Below are 18,918 nucleotides of genomic sequence, written 5' to 3'. Positions count from 1 at the left end.
ATCAAGACTTGTGACTTCCAGGCTGCTTGGCCTATAGTGTTACCATCCTTAGGATCAGGTGTATAGCTGTTTTTTTTTGTGTCTTAATAATATTCAAAGATGCACACGTATTCAGATGCAGCACAAGCATGACAAAGCCATGAAATGCCACTGACCGACTGAGCAGGGTATGGAGTAAATTGCAGCACCTTGTGGGGCTACATGCACATGAATGTGTGTAGTGCTCAGACCGGTACATGTACCGGTCTCTATGTATGCGCATGGAGAAAGGTCTCATTATTAAAGGTTCAGTCCATCATTTGCTGCTATCCAAAAAGTAACTGACAAAATTATCGTTGAAAAGCTTTCTTGGTTTAAAGATGTAATGGGACTAAACTCCGTGTGAAATTATTCTTTCTGGCAAGCTGTCGTTTTGAAGAAAATGATGAAAGAAGGCCATTTCCAATGATGCGTCTAAAGACCCATTTTTGGATTACTACTAATTTCCATTAGTAGTTCGTTTTTAGTGCAGTGTCTGTGACAGAACATGATGTATGTTCAGAGAAATGATCCAAAACTAGTCTGTAATCTCCTTGACTTTTACTATAGGCCTGGGTGAGAAGTGGATTTTTCTACTCGAGAAAAGAAATTACTCACAAGTAGTCGAGTACATCGCGAGTAGTTAACCAAATTCCCATAAAAGCAGAAAAATGACATGTACTGGGGTATACATGTATGATGGAAAATAACTAGAATTAAGCAAATAGCGTGCAAGTCGTACCACATTCTTCAGCACTGAGATATCCTTACTGTGCAACGTTTTGGGTCATTTACTTGAATTTGTGTTTTTACGAATGGAATCCTAGGGAGAGAGAGGTGGAGGGAGTGATTCCCTGTTTGCAGGGGACATATTAAGCCGTGAACCCTAAACCCTAAATTGCTACTCGGGAGTTCCTGCTTCTACTCGTGACCAGGATGAGAACTCGTGCCAGGACGAGTACTCGCGCCAGGACGAGTACTCGTCCTGGCCAGGACGAGTACTCGCGCCAGGACGAGTACTCGAGTAGATGAAAAACCAAGAGTAGGACAACGAGTAGCATAAACTACTCGCGAGTACTCGAGTAATCGAGTCACTTGTCCGGCGGTAATTACTACATGATGGATGTACAATGTACATACAGTAGGGCCTATGTGTAGCTTGGAAAAACACATTTTCAGGTTTATTCACTGAGCTCTTTAAAGCCCTGTCACGGACATTAAAGGGAAAATACAACATTTGCAAACATCAAAAAATAAAACTACCAAATCATTTTGAAATACCTTGCTGGACTGTTAGTGAATGACAGTGTAAAGCATCCTGTAAAATCATGGCACCTGATATACTGTCATTTTCAAGAAAAGTGGTATTTTTGTATCAATTTCCAACGCTGATCGGCTGATCAGCGTTGGAAAAAACTGGCTTTTTTTCAAATACTGGCCCCAATTGACCATCGCACTTGTTTGCAATCGATTACACACCTTTGAACGGGTACAAGCCAGCTAGACTGGTTCCCTGACCTTACAATTCCCCAAGGTATGTAAACTGCTCTGTTTCTTCTTAAATGGAGTCAGGGAACCAGACTACAGGAAAATGATTGTTTTTTATAGCATTTTTGAACCCAAAACCTCAAAAAAGTCAGTCTAACTATATTTGCTATATATTTCCAACCCCCCAATTCCATCCATTTCTGAAAATTACAGCAAAAGCAAATGATGTACAGTCGACTCCCGTTATAACGAGCTCGGTCATAACGATAACCTGGATGTAACGAGCACATTCTGCCAGTCCCGATCAATTTGTGTACATTACTATGGGGAAATATTTGGTTATTACGTGCACGGACATAACGAGACTTCGGCTATTACGACGATTTTGGCTGACCCAATGCGAGGAAAAGCATTGTTCTCAACCCATTTACAACGACATCTTTTCAAAACTACGGGCATTGCAGCTTGTCAACGACAGACCTTTTGTCCCGAAACGGGTATCATGCTCCCGTCTTCCAATTCAAGCAACACACTTAAGCTTCACCCATCAATGTACCTTTGTAAAGACTTCAACCCAACGTTATTTCATCTCGCCGATCTTTATAAATAAATTCAATGGGACTGTGATAATCGGCGCAGTGGACCGCTGGTCTAGTCGCTAATCCCCCGCTGCGGTTTCCCTTAGCGTGACCAGGTTTGAAGTTTGCTTACGACTGCGGTACCACGTTTCTATATTATTACAAACTAACAATAGGGGGCGCTCAGGAGTTAAGTGTTAACATTGTAAGGAATAGCCTTTAGTACTACCGCCCGAACATCGGGTGCGTAATTGCTCCCTATTGTTGGCTTGTGGCTATAAAAAAAAAATACGAAGTAAAGAACACAGCATCACAAAACAAACGGCTCTTTTCAGAGCCACCACAACTTCCAAACAGAGATAATTCAGTCTGTCTTCAAAAAATAAAGTTTAAAACATACCGTGTTTCCCACCCCCAAAAAAGAATCCGAAGAATAAAAAAATAAAAATCTTAAACAAATTAAGAACCCCTCCGGCCCCGCCGAAAAAACAATCCCAATGAAAACAGGTTTCCAAGATCTTCAAACGCCCCACCACATATACATTGTACAAATTTTAATCCAAAATTATTACTTTTGTTTATTTATTATTATTATCTTAAAAGAATCCCTCCCGACAAATAATAATCACCAATTGCTGCGAAATTACACATTTAGACACTTAAACCCGGAAGTAATATTAGCGCCCTCTCTTGCCCGATTCCAGCAAATGCAAAACGAAAGCAAAATGTCACTTGGCACGAATGTGCGCTATAGTTAACCGAAATAATTACAATTTCAAAGAATCCCTTCAGAAACAATAATACCCAACTGTTCCAAAAAGTCAACAACCAAAAAGCATCTAAGGATCAGGAGTCATTAAAACCCGGAAGTAATGCATGTATTGGCGCCCTCTCTTGCCCGATTCCAGCAAATGCAAAATGAAAGCAAAATGTCACTCGGCACGATTTGTGCGAGTGACCTACTTGCCTGATTCTTCTCAGCGATGATGCCTTTTCCTCCGGATTCAGGTCCTCAAATATTGAACAATGTTCCCTCAAAGGTATTTTATTTATTTCATTTATTCATCACCATCAGTTAAATATTTAATATACATTATTAACAGACGTACATACCAACAAATGACCATCTTTTCATGTCTTCGGACGTGCGTTACACGATTAAAACACGCACGCACATGTACCGTACCTTGTGCACAACGAATGGGGAAAACTGCGCTCCGGTTTTAGCGAGGTTCCGGCTATAACGACAGTATTGTGAAAGTCCATCGGACCTCGTTATAACGGGAGCCGACTGTATATTCCCTTTAATACATAAAGCTTTAATTGCCTAAAATGTTTTGAGCTTGGGGTTTATTTTGTCCAAGCAGTTCTTATGTCTACTTTAACAATCTTTAAAAAAAAGAATTAATCCTAGAAGTTATTGCAGTTGGCTGAACTTACCAGTACCATTACCAACTGACAACTGTTTTGATTATAACTGTAATTGTAACATGTGTTTTGTGTACAGGGTGGAGTTTAGTGTTATTCCAACAATAGAGATCATTGCAAAGCTAGCTGAGAGGATTAAGCCTAATGGATGACTAAAGGATTAAGCAAAACTGTGGTGTTCACTTGTGTGATGCAGATAATGTTATTTAAGCTGCTAATGAACATGTTGTGTTGTTGATAGTCAGTGATAATGAGAAGTTATAGGCAGTAAATTTTACATATAACTGTTAACTGTTTCACTAAGTATGGTTGATTGATTTGGAAGCCCTTTTGACATCAAAAGATGCAAGGGGACAGAATTGGTTGAAATTCTAGCAGTGTTGTAGGATTTGAGTCTAGGACTCAGACACGAGTCCCTCTTGAGTAGCAATGTACATCCATTTCATTTATGTGACTCAGACTCAGACTTGGACTTGATTCAAAAGACTTGTGATTCAGGATGGACTCAAGTCAAACCAACAAAACGTGAGACACGGGACTGTGTACACTCAAGAGGCTGGCTCAATTAGAACATTGCATTCTAGACAGAGAAACTCAAGCAAATACTAAGATCTTTATTAAATTAATTCCATTTCTCTTGCTAAAATGGACTCCAACCAAATGATTGGAGACTCGGACTCAGTCTTGACCCAAGTGACTCAAGACTGGGACTCCAACTCGACTCAAGTGGATCAACTAAGAACACTGCATTCTAGGCAAAGAAACTCATGCAAATTTTGAGTTATTATCTTAATTCCATTTCCGTTGCTAAAATGGCCTCAATTGAACCAAATGACAAGAGACTCAGACTCGGTCTCCACCCAAGTGACTTCAGACTCAGATTCTACTCAGTGGCTCAACTAGAACAATGCATTCTAGGTAAAGAAACTCAAGCAAATTTTTAGTTATTAACTTGATTCCATTTCCGTTACTAAAATGGACTCAAACCAAATGACTGGAGACTCAGACTCAGTCTCAACCCAAGTGACTCGAGACTCGGACTGGACTCAAGTGCCTCAACTTAAAACAATGCATTCTAGGCAAAGAATCTCAAGCAAATTCTTACTTCAACTTACATGTGTTTCCATTTCTGTTGCTAAAATGGACTCAAACCAAGTGACTGGCCACTCAGACTCAGTCTCGGACGTGAGACTCGGAATCGACTCAAGTGCCTCAACTTAAAACACTGCATTCTAGGAAAAGAAACTCATACAATTAAATTCTGGATCTTAATTCCATTTCTGTTGTTATTACACACAGAAAAGCTGGCAGAGGGAAAGACAAGAAACCACAGCCAGCGACCACGCCCGAGGAGCCCAAGCTCTTTCTGGAGCCCAAGTATCTAGGAGCGCAGATCATAGACTTCGACATCCGGGAAGTTGTCCGGTTACCCAAGGGGCTCGATCACAACGAGTGGCTGGGATCCAATAGTGAGTAGTATCCATCAGCGTGGTCACTCCTTGGGATTTTTCTCAAGATCTTGGGAATTTAGGTCAGGCCTTGGGAACATTTGAACGAGCCTTCGGATTTTTTCCCAAGATCTTGGGAATTTAGGTCAGGCCTTGGGAACATTTCGATGAGCCTTGGGATTTTTCCCCAAGTATCTTGGGAATTAAGGTCAGGCCTTGGGAGCATTTCGACGAGCCTTGGGATTTTTTCCCAAGATCTTGGGAATTAAGGTCAGGCCTTGGGAACATTTGAACGAGCCTTGGGATTTTTTCCCAAGATCTTGGGAATTTTGGTCAGGCCTTGGGTACATTTCGACGAGCCTTGGGTTTTTTGCGTGTTGGGTAGCACAAAAGGATCGATTGCGCATGCACAGAATGTTAATTGCAGCACTTTGTGAGCCACATACACGTAAAAATAGGGTCTTTGCTTCTATTTTGATGCCATTTTTGTGAATGTGGAATAAGTAACTGGCTACTTATTCAACGTTGAAGGTCGAACAGGGAACAATGGCAAGCCCGGGCCGCGGCGCGGCCGTTGAACACCATAATAGGCCTTTATCATGCTGCCAACATTTCAGTTGTGTTCCCTGTATCCAATAACAGTACTGAATGATAATGTTGTTTTTTTGTGCAAAAAGGAACCAGACTATTTTTCCTTCCAGCCACCCTTTGGACAGGTAACGTTGATTTGAATGGGAAAAAATCAAGATGGCCGCAACATGATAATGGTCTTTTTTCATTTCCTGCTACACAAAATACCACGTGACTAATATACATACTGAACATATCTTGCATCCATTTACACAATTTTCATAAACAACTTTACGAATGATTACAAACAATTTTTAGGGTGCATGTACTGACGACGACATGGCATTTGCTCAATTTTTGGTAAAATATTTTTTGTAAAGTATTTTTGGTAAAATATTTTTGGTAAATTTTCGGGGACCAACAGACCGACCAAACGACAGACCACCAAGTGACATGTAGAAACTCCTGCCAGAGCTTAAAAAAATGTCAGACTTTGGATCCTAAATTTATAGTAAATAAATGTAAAATATGAAAATCTGAATGTAAAATACATGTAGAAACCACTGCATAAAGCATTGTAAATAAACACACACTGCTGACGTCAGTTGAGCCAAATCCATCAGATAAAACCATGCATATGCTTTTTATAAATTCAATCAATTAATTATTTATTGATTTTTTTTCTTTTCTCTTTCCTCAGCTCTAGAATTGTTTAACAATGTTAATGTTCTATATGGAGTCACGTCGAGTGAAGCCTGCACAAATGATACATGCCCTAGCATGTCGGCACCGGGGAACACGTAAGTGTGTCATTTTGTGAAGCCAAAAAAAAAAGAATGTGTCTGATGTTTCTTCATTTTGTCGTCCAGTTTTTTTCAGTGCCACTGAAATGTTTAAGGGAATACAACATTTGCTTTTGCTGTAATTTTCAGAAATGGATGGATTTGGGGGGTTAGTAATTTATAGCAAATATTGTTACACTGACTTTTTTTAAGTTTTGTGTTCGTAGATGCTGGAAAACCAAGAAAAAATATGCAATATTATGCAAATAAAGAATGTTTATGAGTGCAATGGTAAGAATAATTTCATGATGTGACAGATGGAATGTTCCATACCGTCTGTATGGAACATACCGTCTGTCGCCGGATGAAAACATTCTTTCCATTGCACAGATATAAAATATTCACTATTTGTTTTATGCAACGCCTGAATAAAACCTCGTTGTCTGATTGGTAACCTTGGAAACTGGTACTGTGAATGTACAGCAACAGAGCCAATAGAGCGCCACCAATAGAGGGACCGTGCAATGGAAGACCTTTTAACAGTGGAATGGAACTATTTTTGCGGTGTGGCGGCGCGGTTCATTTGGACAAATAATTCAGTGACTCGTGACCCACCAATGACCCACCAATCAGATGACGGGGATGTTTTAATAGCATTGTATAAAAATATAATTTTCACCAACACGTGGTTTTAAGTTGTTTAAAACATTTGAAACACACCACATTTTACCACCAGTTACCACTAGTAAATAACTGCGTTTAAAATGCCATTTGTCTTAACTGGTACCAATCAAATTTGGGGCGTTTTTTTTTCATGAAAACATTCAGTTCCCCCCCCCCCCCCACACAAAAAAAAAACCCAAAACAAACAACCAACCAACAAATAAACCAACAAACAAACAACAGAAACCCCCAAACAACCGAACTTGGATACACCATTGCAGGGTACTTTCAATGACAGGCTACCAGTGTTGAAATAGATAGAGAAGGGTATAAATTATGTTTCTGAAGGACTTTGACTGAGACCGCTCCTAAGCTTATACAAATAATTTTTTTAACAATTTTTTAGGAGGCCTTCTTGTCCTAATCATACTCAGATTCATTTATGAATCATCCAATTTCATTGTGATTTTTTACATTAAAATGACAGCTAAGCCTTGGATGAAGAAGCGTACAATTGCTAAATTTTGTATTTATTCAACTTTTTTAATGGAACATGTATGTAACGTACATGTTCCATTAAAAAAAAATCAGCTATGCTAGACGTACCGGTACGTAGAATTGTCTGAATAGTGCAGTAATCTTCTAACGGTGTTTTGAAAATTAATACATTGTATAAAATTGCAGGTGTACATGAATTCAAAATAGATTATCCGTTAACCCCTGGACGCGTTTAAGGAGAAGGGCAAACAAACTCGGTATCCGGTTTGCAACGTGTGACGTCAATTCATTAAAAGCTGTGCCCTCTTAAGAGGGACCGGTTATCCAAGCACAATACAAAGTCCATTACAACTGTAAAGCCCATTTTGATTCTTTAATGATCGTTCAATACACAGTTTCAAAAAGTATCCTAGTATTAGAATGTATTGAGCAAATGCTTTTAGATAAAAAAGCATTGCATGTACATGTATAATATGCGTGGGAGGGAATTTGTAAGAGAAAAATGAGGTATTGTACAGGGTGGATAAGGGTCTATTGAGAGAATTGTGCCACTTTTCATAGTGAAATCTCTCTTTTTTTTCCCCAGCTGCTTTGATTGGCAACCATAGCCTTTCACTCTGTGACAATGACACTACAAAAACCACAATTGAAAAGTGGCGCAATTCTCTAAATAGACCCTTTCATAAAATTGTTCACTGCTCAGTCCACCGTGAATGTAATGACATGATCAGGGTGTCATGTTAAAGAGGAGATTCAACCCTAACAGAGGATACCTCCCTTTGATTCACATGTGCCCTACTTCTGTTCTAATTAGCAATAATATCTCGGTTTCGGGGTTTTTTTTATACACCCCGTACAAATAAAACATGATTGAAAAGAAAGTTCTGCACACTGAAATTGCATATCGTATAGTGACCATAGTATACCGGTGCATGTATGTAGTGTGAAGAATGGTAAAGTTCTTCTCCCCGAAGGGGCCCCCCCCCCCAAAAAAAAAGGCATAAGCAGTTGGGATTCTTATCTTCTTATAGATATGAGGAGTTTATTTTCAAATGTGATATCCATTGGAGAAATTAAGTTGCAAGGTTTTTAGAATTTTACAGAACATTTAAACAGCACAGGGGTGAGTAACCAAAAAAAAAAGAAGGAAACCCATATGGCAACCCCTATTTTTAAAAAAAGTTCTACATGGGCAATTCCACGGTAACGGAAGGACATTTTCGAAGGCTGAAATATTAGAAGTCACTGAAGCAAAACAAATTACGCAAAATGTAAAACAAAATTCAGTCAGTTTTTTATGACCTATACTTTCTCATGACAGAAACTGATGTCATTAGTACATATTTTTGTGTGTGTATTGGTAGAATACTTTCATATCACAATTAATCACATTTTTAGGATTAAAATGTTCAAGATTACTACGTAATCCTATTTTTTGGTACCGAAATGTATCAAAAATAAAATTGCGACTTCAAATCTTGAAAATATAGACTTTTAGCTTTCATTTGACACCAAATTTGTTTAAGTCACATGTATTTGAATTTTTTGGTGTCATGTCCACTTTGGTGTGGAATTGCCCACACATAGCCTGTTCCAGATCTACATGTACATGTAGGATGTAAAAGCCAAATTTGTAAGCTTTATTTTAGTAAAAGAATCATTCATGTCGCTCATGTACTTTTCCATTATGGACTTTGAAAAACAGACACAGTTATTTTGTCCACGAATCACGATAAAGGTACTGTAAGTGATATTTCAGCAAAACGAAAAGAATTTACGTATCAAAAACACACGCATGAGAGCACTCTCATAATCATGATAACTGGCACTTACATGTATCATAACATTTATTTTAAAACCTTCTGCGTCTAATGTCAAAACAACATGCTTTATAATGTCAAAAGTTAATAGTCTTACCCTGCCTTCTACTTGGCTACCCCGGAGACTTATGGGATTATTCTGATATTGTGGCTGCCTCGGGGCTCACTTGTGCCCAGAGGAGTTTCGGACTACTAGTTCTCAAACTTATGAGAAAAGGACTCCCAAGTGACTGGTATTCACAATCAATCCAGGAACCACACACAAAACACAATGAAGCCACTTGACAACATGGTGGTGATTGCTGATAGTAGATTGAGTAGATTGAGATAACAATCTGCAATTTAATAAAGCAGAAAAAACACTAATAAGAAAACTATAATAAATGTACATGGAAAAGTCTAATCTATTAAACATGGCAAGTTGAGTCCAAAAATGTGAAGTCTGATTTGTCAAATCTAAACTCTATTTGCAGTTCAATCTGTTTTTTGCTGAATGAATAATCAACTGTAAAATCTCAGAAAATCCACTGAATTCTGTCTCTAAACTTATTAAAAGTAACTCATAAAATCAAGGAAAATGCTTCTTACCAAAATGGGGTCTTTCAAGGTCCACAAAGAGTGAATAAAGTGATGAAACTTGAAGAACTAAATCGCAATGAGTATGAAAACACTTGTCTCTGAAATCACATGGTCAGTAAATATGGCTGCCCATTGTTTATGTGGCAAGATTATGTGGTACTTGTACCCACACAGGGTCTCTGTATGCACATAGGAAGTGCACAAGGTCACTCTGGTGGTGGGAAGGAGGCTACTTAATGTAGCACATAAGTGGGCTCTTTGACTATTATAAGGTGAACATTAACTGTAGGCTCTTTCACTGAATATGCAGTAATACTCTAAAAAATGGAATTCTAAATTTAAACTATGAAAACCTTGTTCAGAAAATTAATAAACTTAAGACAAACTCACTGCACAGCTGCTGCAGTGACATGGCTCCTCTAACTGCATCTCGCAGTTAACAAACTAATTAAATTGGTATCTACCTACTAATGAGTAACAAGAACAGTTAAAAAGTAAAGTTCATAAACTAAATAGATTGTCGTCAGCAGTGGGTCTCTTCTGGCAGGATCTTCAGTTTGGCTCTTCGGTGGGGACTTCTCTGGTCTCTTGAGCTTCAGGCTTCTCTGCGGGTACCAACAGGACAAGCTTGTGTACTGGTCTGTCAAGGAGTGATGGAGAGTGTTGCCGTCTGCCAAGGTTGTCTCGTGTGCCATCGGCCATCAAGAGCTTCACTGACCTGACTCTTCCGTCATTGCTCGGGTAGGTCTCCACTACGCGCCCCAGTGGCCACTGGTTCCTGGTCTGCTCTCCTTCCTTGGAGATCACGACATCACCTACTTGTAGATCTCTTACTGGATTGACCCACTTTTTGCGCTCTTGAAGATGGTGCAGAAACTCTTTTCTCCATCTCACCCAAAACTCATTGGTCAAGAACTGGACACGTCTCCACCATTTGCGGGCATAGACATCTTCCTTCTGGAACTTTCCAGGCGGAGGCAGAACCACCTTGGGTTTCATGGTGAACAGATGATTGGGTGTCAATGGCTCTGGTGCGTCTGATGAGCAGAGATAGTCTGTCGTGAGAGGTCGTGAATTGATGATGCCTTCTACCTCAGTCATGAAGGTTCTGAAACATTCATCATCCAGTTGTGTCGTGGTTTTAAGAAGAAGACCCTCTAGTGCACGGCGTACTGTACCTATCTGTCTCTCCCACACGCCTCCCATGTGACTGGCATGCGGTGTGTTCAGCTTGAAGGGAATCCAGTCACAGTTGCTCTCTAACAGGTACTGGTGGACTCTGTCCTGCTCCATCTCAGCTAGCGCTTCTCTCAGCTCACTCCGAGCACCGATGAATGTTGTACCTTGGTCTGAACGCAGTTGACGTACAGGTCCTCTCCTGCTCTGGAATCTTGTAAGGGCATTGATGAAAGAACTTGCCGTTAAGGAATTTGCTGTCTCTAGATGAACACCTCTAGACGCCATACATGTGAACATGACACCATAACGTTTCACTTGACTCCTACGCTCTTTCACCAAAAATGGACCGAAGTAGTCCACAGCGCAATAGGAAAATGGGGGCGCTGGCTCTAGTCGATCTACGGGTAGGTCAGACATCTTCTGTCGCTGCAGCGATCCACGCAGTTTGCGGCAGGTCACACATCTTGAGATGTAGTTGGACACAGCTGATGAACCACCAATTACCCAGTACCCTCTCTGACGTAGCTCGTTGTGTGTCATTCCTCTGCCCATGTGATTCACCTTCTCATGAATATGGCGAATCAACAACTGGGTGACATGACCTTTGTAAGGGAGAACAGCTGGATGCTTAGCTTCAATTGGAAGATCAGATCTGGCAATACGGCCACCCACTCGGATGATGCCATCGACATCTAGAAAGGGATCTAGCCGGTACAGACAACTCGTCTTCTTCAGGTAGTCATTTCTCACCCTTGCAGTCTTTCCATCGGTGACTTGCCCGATTACACCAAGTTCTTGTAGGGCCTGTAACTCGACACTGAAATGTTCATGCTGAACATTTTTGATGATTTCCATCTCTCCATTCTGTAGTTCTGCCACAGTGATTGCTTGCTTCGCAGGAGTGGAACAAACTTTCCCTTCACAAGGTTTCTTCACTACTCTGTTCCTCAACTTTGTCTTCAACCTCAGACAAAGAGCGACTGCCCTGCAAGCTCTATTCCAGGATGAAAAGCAATCAAGTCGGCTCACTTCGAAGTGATGATGTCGTGCGTTGTTCTCAGCTGTTGTCACGAAAGCTGAGACTCTTTTCACATCTGGGTCTGATTCACTCAGTGGTGCAACTACGGCTGGCTGGGGTTGAAAGGGGCCATCCTTCTGCAAGAAATCTGGACCGGATAACCAGCAGGACTTCTCTATAAGTTCCTTTGCTGTCAGACCACGTGATGCTTCGTCAGCAGGATTTTCTTTGGTGTCTACGTACATCCATCTCTCTGGGTTAGTCAGACTTCTGATTTGCTGCACTCTGTTAGCAACATAGACATGGAATCGTCTTGCTTCATTGTTTATGTATCCCAAAACAATCTTGCTGTCTGTCCAGTAATATTCGTGGAGCATCTCGTAACATAGCTCTCGTCGCAGGAATTCACTCACAGTTGCTGAGACAGTTGCTGCTGCAAGTTCTAGCCGGGGGATGGTGACGAGCTTCAGAGGGGCCACTCTGGACTTACCGACTACAAAGGAACAATGTGCCTTATTGTTCTCATCGACTAGTCGCAGGTAGGAACACTGACCATAACCATTTTGGCTTGCATCGGAAAAATGATGCAATTCAACTGCTGTCACAGTTCCAAAATCCTTGGGCTTAAAACATCGCTGGATTTGGATCTTCTCTAAGCCGAGAACCTCTAAACGCCATTTCTCCCACTCAGGTTGTAGCATCTCTGGCACTGGACTGTCCCAATCAAGTTTGTCGCGACACATCTGCTGCAAAATTCTCTTCCCTCTGAGGGTTACTGGAGCCACATAGCCATTTGGGTCATAGATCGAACTTACAGTTGAAAGTATGCCTCGTCTTGTGAATGGTCTATCTTTCAACTCAATATGGAACTGAAAGGTGTCACTCTCGACACACCAAGTGACGCCCAGGGCTCTTTCCATTGGTAGTACATCAACCTTCAGATCTAGTTCCCTTGTACCACTGGCTCGCTCTTCTGCTGGGAATTTTTCCAACAGCTCTCTTTTGTTGGAGATGATTTTGTGCAGTTTCAACCCAGCTTTTCCACACAGATTCTGACTGGCTTTGATCAGTAATGATGCTCTTTCCACTGTGGGTAGTGACTTCAGTCCATCGTCTACGTAGAAATCATTACGAATGAAGTTTGCTGCCTCTGCTCCAAACTCATCCTCTCCGTCATCTGCTGCTCTCTTCAGCCCGAAGTTGGCACAGCCTGGTGAGCTAGCGGCCCCAAACACGTGAACTTTCATTCTGTATTCGACCACTGGCTTCTCTGGATCACCATTTTCCCACCATAGGAATCGCAGCAGGTCACGGTACTTCTCTTCTACATAGAACTGATGGAACATGCTCTTCACGTCAACCATAAAGGCCACTTCCTCTTTCCTGAATCTACACAGAACACCGAGAAGACCATTAGTCAAGTCAGGACCTTGAAGGAGATGGTCGTTGAGTGAAACGCCTCCATATTTGGCTGAACAGTCGAACACCACTCTTATCTTGTCCGGCTTTTTGGGGTGATAGACTCCGGTGTGCGGCACATAGTTTACCTTTCCCTCATCAACTTCCAGTTGGTCTAGGGGGACTCTCTCTGCACACTTTGGGGTAACATCTTTCATGAACTCCCTGTAGTCTTCACGAAACTTCACATTCTTTCGGAATCTGGCGGACAGCTGATTCCATCTCTTGACTGCAAGTTGGCGGTTGTTAGGCAGGGTCGCAGCGTCAGACTTCAGTGGTAGTGGCATTTCGTAGTGGCCATCGGATGCTTTCTTTATTCCTTTTTCCATCACGCTCAGGAACTTCTCGTCTTCTACTGAGTATGGCTTCCCCTGATGATTCTCGACAAAGTCGGATTCCAACACCTTGAGAACTTTCTCTGGGTTTAAGACTTCTTTCACCCTCGTACCATAGACGAAGTGTTGGTAGCGTTGTGGTTCAGCAGCAACCACTTTGTTGCATACTGCAGGTTGGTCATCGGTTTGTCGTGCAGCCTTGCACACGTTCCCAATTACTCCCCAGCCTAGTAGTGACCTCTGGCCGTAAGGGTCATCCTCTCCACCGGCGATGATTTCTCTGGGTCTAACCACTCTTGGGCAATTGCTTCCGATGAGAAGAGAGATGTGCAGGGTTGGATCATAGGGCATGAGTTTATCTGCCAGAGACTTCAGGTGGGGCCAATGATGCACGACAGCAGGCTTCGGTATCTGAGACTTCTTGGCTGGAATGCAATCCCTCTCGAAGCAGACTGGAAGTTTAACAGTGTGTTCTCTACTGACATCAAGCACTTCAAGCCCGGATATTCGACTGCTGCTGATGCGGACGTTTTGTTCTTGCATTGTACTCAGCAACAACTCCGTTTCTGGTCCTTGCAGGTTCATCCTTTCACACAAACTCTTTGACACGAAGCAACTGTTGGATTGTTCGTCCAAGATGGCATATTCGAGGAACTCCCTCGCTGGATCACTCTCACTACGAACCAACACTGGTATAATCATGGAGTGGTCACCTTCTCCTTCTTGGTCTGGTTGGGAACACACTTGAATACAGTTGGACATTCCCTCATCTCGTTTGGGGTGCACAGCAATGACTTCTTTGGGTGGGGATGAATTGTTTGGGACTTTGTCAGCTGGTTGTTTACTTGCCGCTGCTGACTGGGGGTTACTTGAAGCAGTTTCTTCTGGCCGTCTCTGTTGGAAGTTGCGATGGAGACAGGTCAAATGGGCACCAGCGCAGATCCGACAAACCTTTTTGTCGTTACACTCTCTCACTTGATGATCACTGGAACGTGCACAGCCCATGCACAGTCTCTTCTTGAAGAAGAAATCCTTTCGCTCAGCGAAAGGCTTGCGCAGAAAGCGCTCACAGTCGTCCAGGAGATGACGCTTATTGCAGAAGAGACAACTCTTGTCACTGGACAACTGCACTCTGCTTGTTGGTTCACCTCGACTCGTACTAGTCGCAAAAACACTGGTGTTCTTTTTCGGAGCACTTCCTGCATTTGAACGTTGTTTGTCCTGACTTCGAACCACGCTCTGCAACTCAGGAATGTTTGCCCTGTCTGCTGCAATCTTCACAAGTTTGACAAACTCGCTGAATGGGGGGAAGGAATCCTGACCACGGATCTGTCTCCAATAGTCAATCTTGTCCCGCCACTTTGTCTCAAGGTTGAATGGCAGTTTCTCGACTAGACGAGCATTCTCACTGGCGTAGTCCAGCACTCCAAGGCTTGCTGTGGTTGCTCGTGCTGCCTCTACTTTCCCCAGAAAATCAGAGAAATCTCTCAAGCCTGCTGCATCCCTCGGCGTTAACCTCGGCCACTGACGGAGTTTGCTTATGAAAGCAGTGCTCACTACACTACTGTTTCCGTACCTCTCGTTCAATACTTTTCTTGCCTGCGTGTAGGCCTCTTCAGTGCCGATGAGCATGTAGTGCTCCACTAGGTGCTTTGGTTTCCCCGTCACATATTGATTGAGGTAGTTAAGCTTGGTGTCGGCGTCAAGGGGTTGGCTGTCGATAAGGGAATTGAAGGAGTTCCGCCACAGGGGGTACTGGAGTGGATCACCGTTGAAATGGGGGACGGCTATCTTTGGTAGCTGGCTAGATGCAACAAGGCGTTTGTTTACATCATGCTGTTGTCTACTGGACTCGGCTAACTGTGTAATGCACTTTTCAAGTGCCGACGACATCGTCATCCGTCCTCCTTCACTTTGGTGATGAGAATGATGTACACTGGACTGTTCATCAGATCTGTTCTGATTGGCTGATGTAACCATGGCAACTGGTTGGAGTGACGCATTGTCCACATATGCGCCTTCACTTTGGGGCACAGATGGACACAATGGAGGGGGGTGATCACTTTGATGCGAGTTGAGGAATCTCTGCATATGTTCATGTTTGTCGGCGGGGATGCCGGACAGCTCTGATGATATTGAACTGTTGTCATCCCGCTCCAGCGATGAGTACACCTGCATCACAGCTCGGGTTTCGGCCAATTTCCTCTCTATCTCAAGTTGTTCTAACTTTTTGTCTCTCTCGATCTTCATTTCCTCCACTTTCTTTGCCGCCTCCAACTCCAGGAGTTTCAGCTGTTTTTCTTTCTCTGCATAGTCTAGCTGGACCTGCAGAGCAGCCGCTGTTTTCGCTAGTTCCAGCTTTTCTTCCTGATGCCGTGCATATGATGATGTAACGGACACGGCATGACTGGCTCGACTGGAACTCTTACTTGACTTGTAAGACGACACATGACCAGCGTGACTTGCTGCTCGACCGGCGTTACTCTTCTTTGACTTGTCAAACTTATGACTAGAAGATGACTGGATTGGTAACGACATGACGTGGGTTTATTCACTCGGCATGCTCTGGAACGACTGGACTTTGGTTGTGACTTTGATTGTCCTTTGATTGTTATTGTGGCTGCCTCGGGGCTCACTTGTGCCCAGAGGAGTTTCGGACTACTAGTTCTCAAACTTATGAGAAAAGGACTCCCAAGTGACTGGTATTCACAATCAATCCAGGAACCACACACAAAACACAATGAAGCCACTTGACAACATGGTGGTGATTGCTGATAGTAGATTGAGTAGATTGAGATAACAATCTGCAATTTAATAAAGCAGAAAAAACACTAATAAGAAAACTATAATAAATGTACATGGAAAAGTCTAATCTATTAAACATGGCAAGTTGAGTCCAAAAATGTGAAGTCTGATTTGTCAAATCTAAACTCTATTTGCAGTTCAATCTGTTTTTTGCTGAATGAATAATCAACTGTAAAATCTCAGAAAATCCACTGAATTCTGTCTCTAAACTTATTAAAAGTAACTCATAAAATCAAGGAAAATGCTTCTTACCAAAATGGGGTCTTTCAAGGTCCACAAAGAGTGAATAAAGTGATGAAACTTGAAGAACTAAATCGCAATGAGTATGAAAACACTTGTCTCTGAAATCACATGGTCAGTAAATATGGCTGCCCATTGTTTATGTGGCAAGATTATGTGGTACTTGTACCCACACAGGGTCTCTGTATGCACATAGGAAGTGCACAAGGTCACTCTGGTGGTGGGAAGGAGGCTACTTAATGTAGCACATAAGTGGGCTCTTTCACTATTATAAGGTGAACATTAACTGTAGGCTCTTTCACTGAATATGCAGTAATACTCTAAAAAATGGAATTCTAAATTTAAACTATGAAAACCTTGTTCAGAAAATTAATAAACTTAAGACAAACTCACTGCACAGCTGCTGCAGTGACAGATATCGTTTTCATGATATGACATGGTTTCATTTTTACTGAAATATCACGTACTTTGAATGCGATCCGTGGACAAAATTTTAAAACAATGTTTGTGTTCAAAATTCCATAACTGGAAAAGTACATGGGTGATTTGAATGATTCTTTTACAAGAAAGTGCTACAATATGCAAAATGTCTTTCAAAAATAGGGGGTGCCATTTGGGTTTCCTCTTTTTTTACTCACCATGTGAAAGCTGTTTCTAAACTACGTTGTTCCTTTTATTGAATTCTTAAATTATGTTTGACTACAGGGTCAGCAAAACGAAAACAATTCACACACATCCCTATATGATTTGTTGTCGTTTTGCTGAAAGAACACTTACCTTTTTGTGATCCGTGGACAGAACTTTAAAACGGTGGTTGTGTTTAAAATTCCGTAACTTGAAAAGTACATGAGTGATTTGAATGATTCTTGTACTAAAAGAAAGCTTATGAATTGGGCTTTCATATCCTAAATTTTGAAGGTGCTACATGCAGAACTTCAATAAAACAATGGGTTTCATTTTTTTTTACTCACCCTGTGCTAACCAGCCGACGTAACTGACTTTGGGCAACCAGGAGGTGACAAAATGGCATACATGTATGTCACGTATTGGAAACAAACTCGTCATATATTGCATTCAGGTTATATATTTATTGCCACTGTAAATTTAATTGAATTTTTTTATTTGGCAGGCAATACTTTTGGCACGATGACAAGGGCAAGAAACTCAAGGTGACAGCGCCGCAGTACATCAACTATGCCATGTCCTATATACAGAAACACATAACCGATGAAGCGGTTTTACCAACAAAATATGGTGAGCCTGTTCACACAAAATTATCAATAAGGGCCCATGTAATGGATTTTTTCTTTTAATGAAAACAAATCCTTGAAATGTACCTTTATGTTCCATTTAAGTTTATTTGTAATCTTCATATTGCCATTGCCATATAAGGACGTTTTGGTGCCTTTTTTATGCTAATGCAAATTTCGATATTCATGAGCAAAAGTGTGATGTCATTCCGGGCAGAAACTTCAGTTTCACATATACTTCAGCATAAAAAAGTCTCCAGAATTTTAGGGGTTTGCTGTTGTTATTTTTCTGCTTTCAGTGGGTCATTGTTGTTTCAGTATATGACAGTGAGACAACTTGAAAAGTTGGTGCACAAATGTTTTCAATGAGCAGAATTTTGGGTTTACAATTTGAAGGTCAAAATCCTAATCTGGAAAGTGTCTTCCCAAAGTTACATCACAGCAACAGCGCCCTCAATTGTTGGGAAAAGCATGAAACATTTTAAATGTTTAATAAAGTTCACTTACCAAAACATTTTACCAAAAAGGGATGTCTCATAGGCCTCAAAGATGGCATCCAGAAAAATGTGTTATGTATGATAAACGACATGCACAAAATCGGTTACTCACGTAACCTTTTCGTAATGTGAGTAACCGATTTTGTGCGTCTTGATTATCATACATAACACATTTTTCTGGATGCCATCTTTGGTGCTTAGATAGGTCTAGGTCTGCTCTATCTACCATGGGGATAACAGTTATTAAACCTTTTCAGTAAGGTA

The 18,918-nt window shown here is 41.5% G+C and overlaps 2 protein-coding genes and 1 long non-coding RNA gene across 3 annotated transcripts in view; 1 reads left to right on the top strand and 2 right to left on the bottom strand.

The window, feature by feature from the left end:
• Positions 1-18,918, top strand: part of LOC119721203 (MOB kinase activator 2-like) — a 38,006-nt gene that overhangs the window by 16,009 nt on the left and 3,079 nt on the right. Inside the window, exons 2-4 of the mRNA XM_038191142.1 lie at positions 4,812-4,981; positions 6,231-6,330; positions 18,037-18,161. Coding sequence (XP_038047070.1) covers positions 4,812-4,981; positions 6,231-6,330; positions 18,037-18,161 — 395 coding nt within the window. The remainder of the gene's footprint in view (positions 1-4,811; positions 4,982-6,230; positions 6,331-18,036; positions 18,162-18,918) is intronic.
• LOC119721208 lies at positions 9,589-10,126 on the bottom strand. The gene is made up of 2 exons (XR_005270163.1): positions 9,882-10,126; positions 9,589-9,628 (listed from the first exon to the last, which is right to left on the bottom strand). It is a non-coding gene; the product is annotated as an uncharacterized LOC119721208 (long non-coding RNA).
• On the bottom strand, positions 10,357-17,316 carry LOC119721198. The gene is made up of 2 exons (XM_038191128.1): positions 16,920-17,316; positions 10,357-16,666 (listed from the first exon to the last, which is right to left on the bottom strand). Exon 2 carries the CDS (start codon positions 16,398-16,400, stop codon positions 10,425-10,427), a length of 5,976 nt encoding a protein of 1,991 aa, XP_038047056.1. The 5' UTR covers positions 16,401-16,666; positions 16,920-17,316; the 3' UTR covers positions 10,357-10,424.

This window comes from Patiria miniata, unplaced genomic scaffold (genome assembly GCF_015706575.1).
Source record: "Patiria miniata isolate m_02_andy unplaced genomic scaffold, ASM1570657v1 HiC_scaffold_1, whole genome shotgun sequence".
Classification (NCBI taxonomy): domain Eukaryota; kingdom Metazoa; phylum Echinodermata; class Asteroidea; order Valvatida; family Asterinidae; genus Patiria; species Patiria miniata.
Note: the sequence above shows the minus strand (reverse complement) of the source record. Positions and strands in the feature narration are given on the sequence as shown.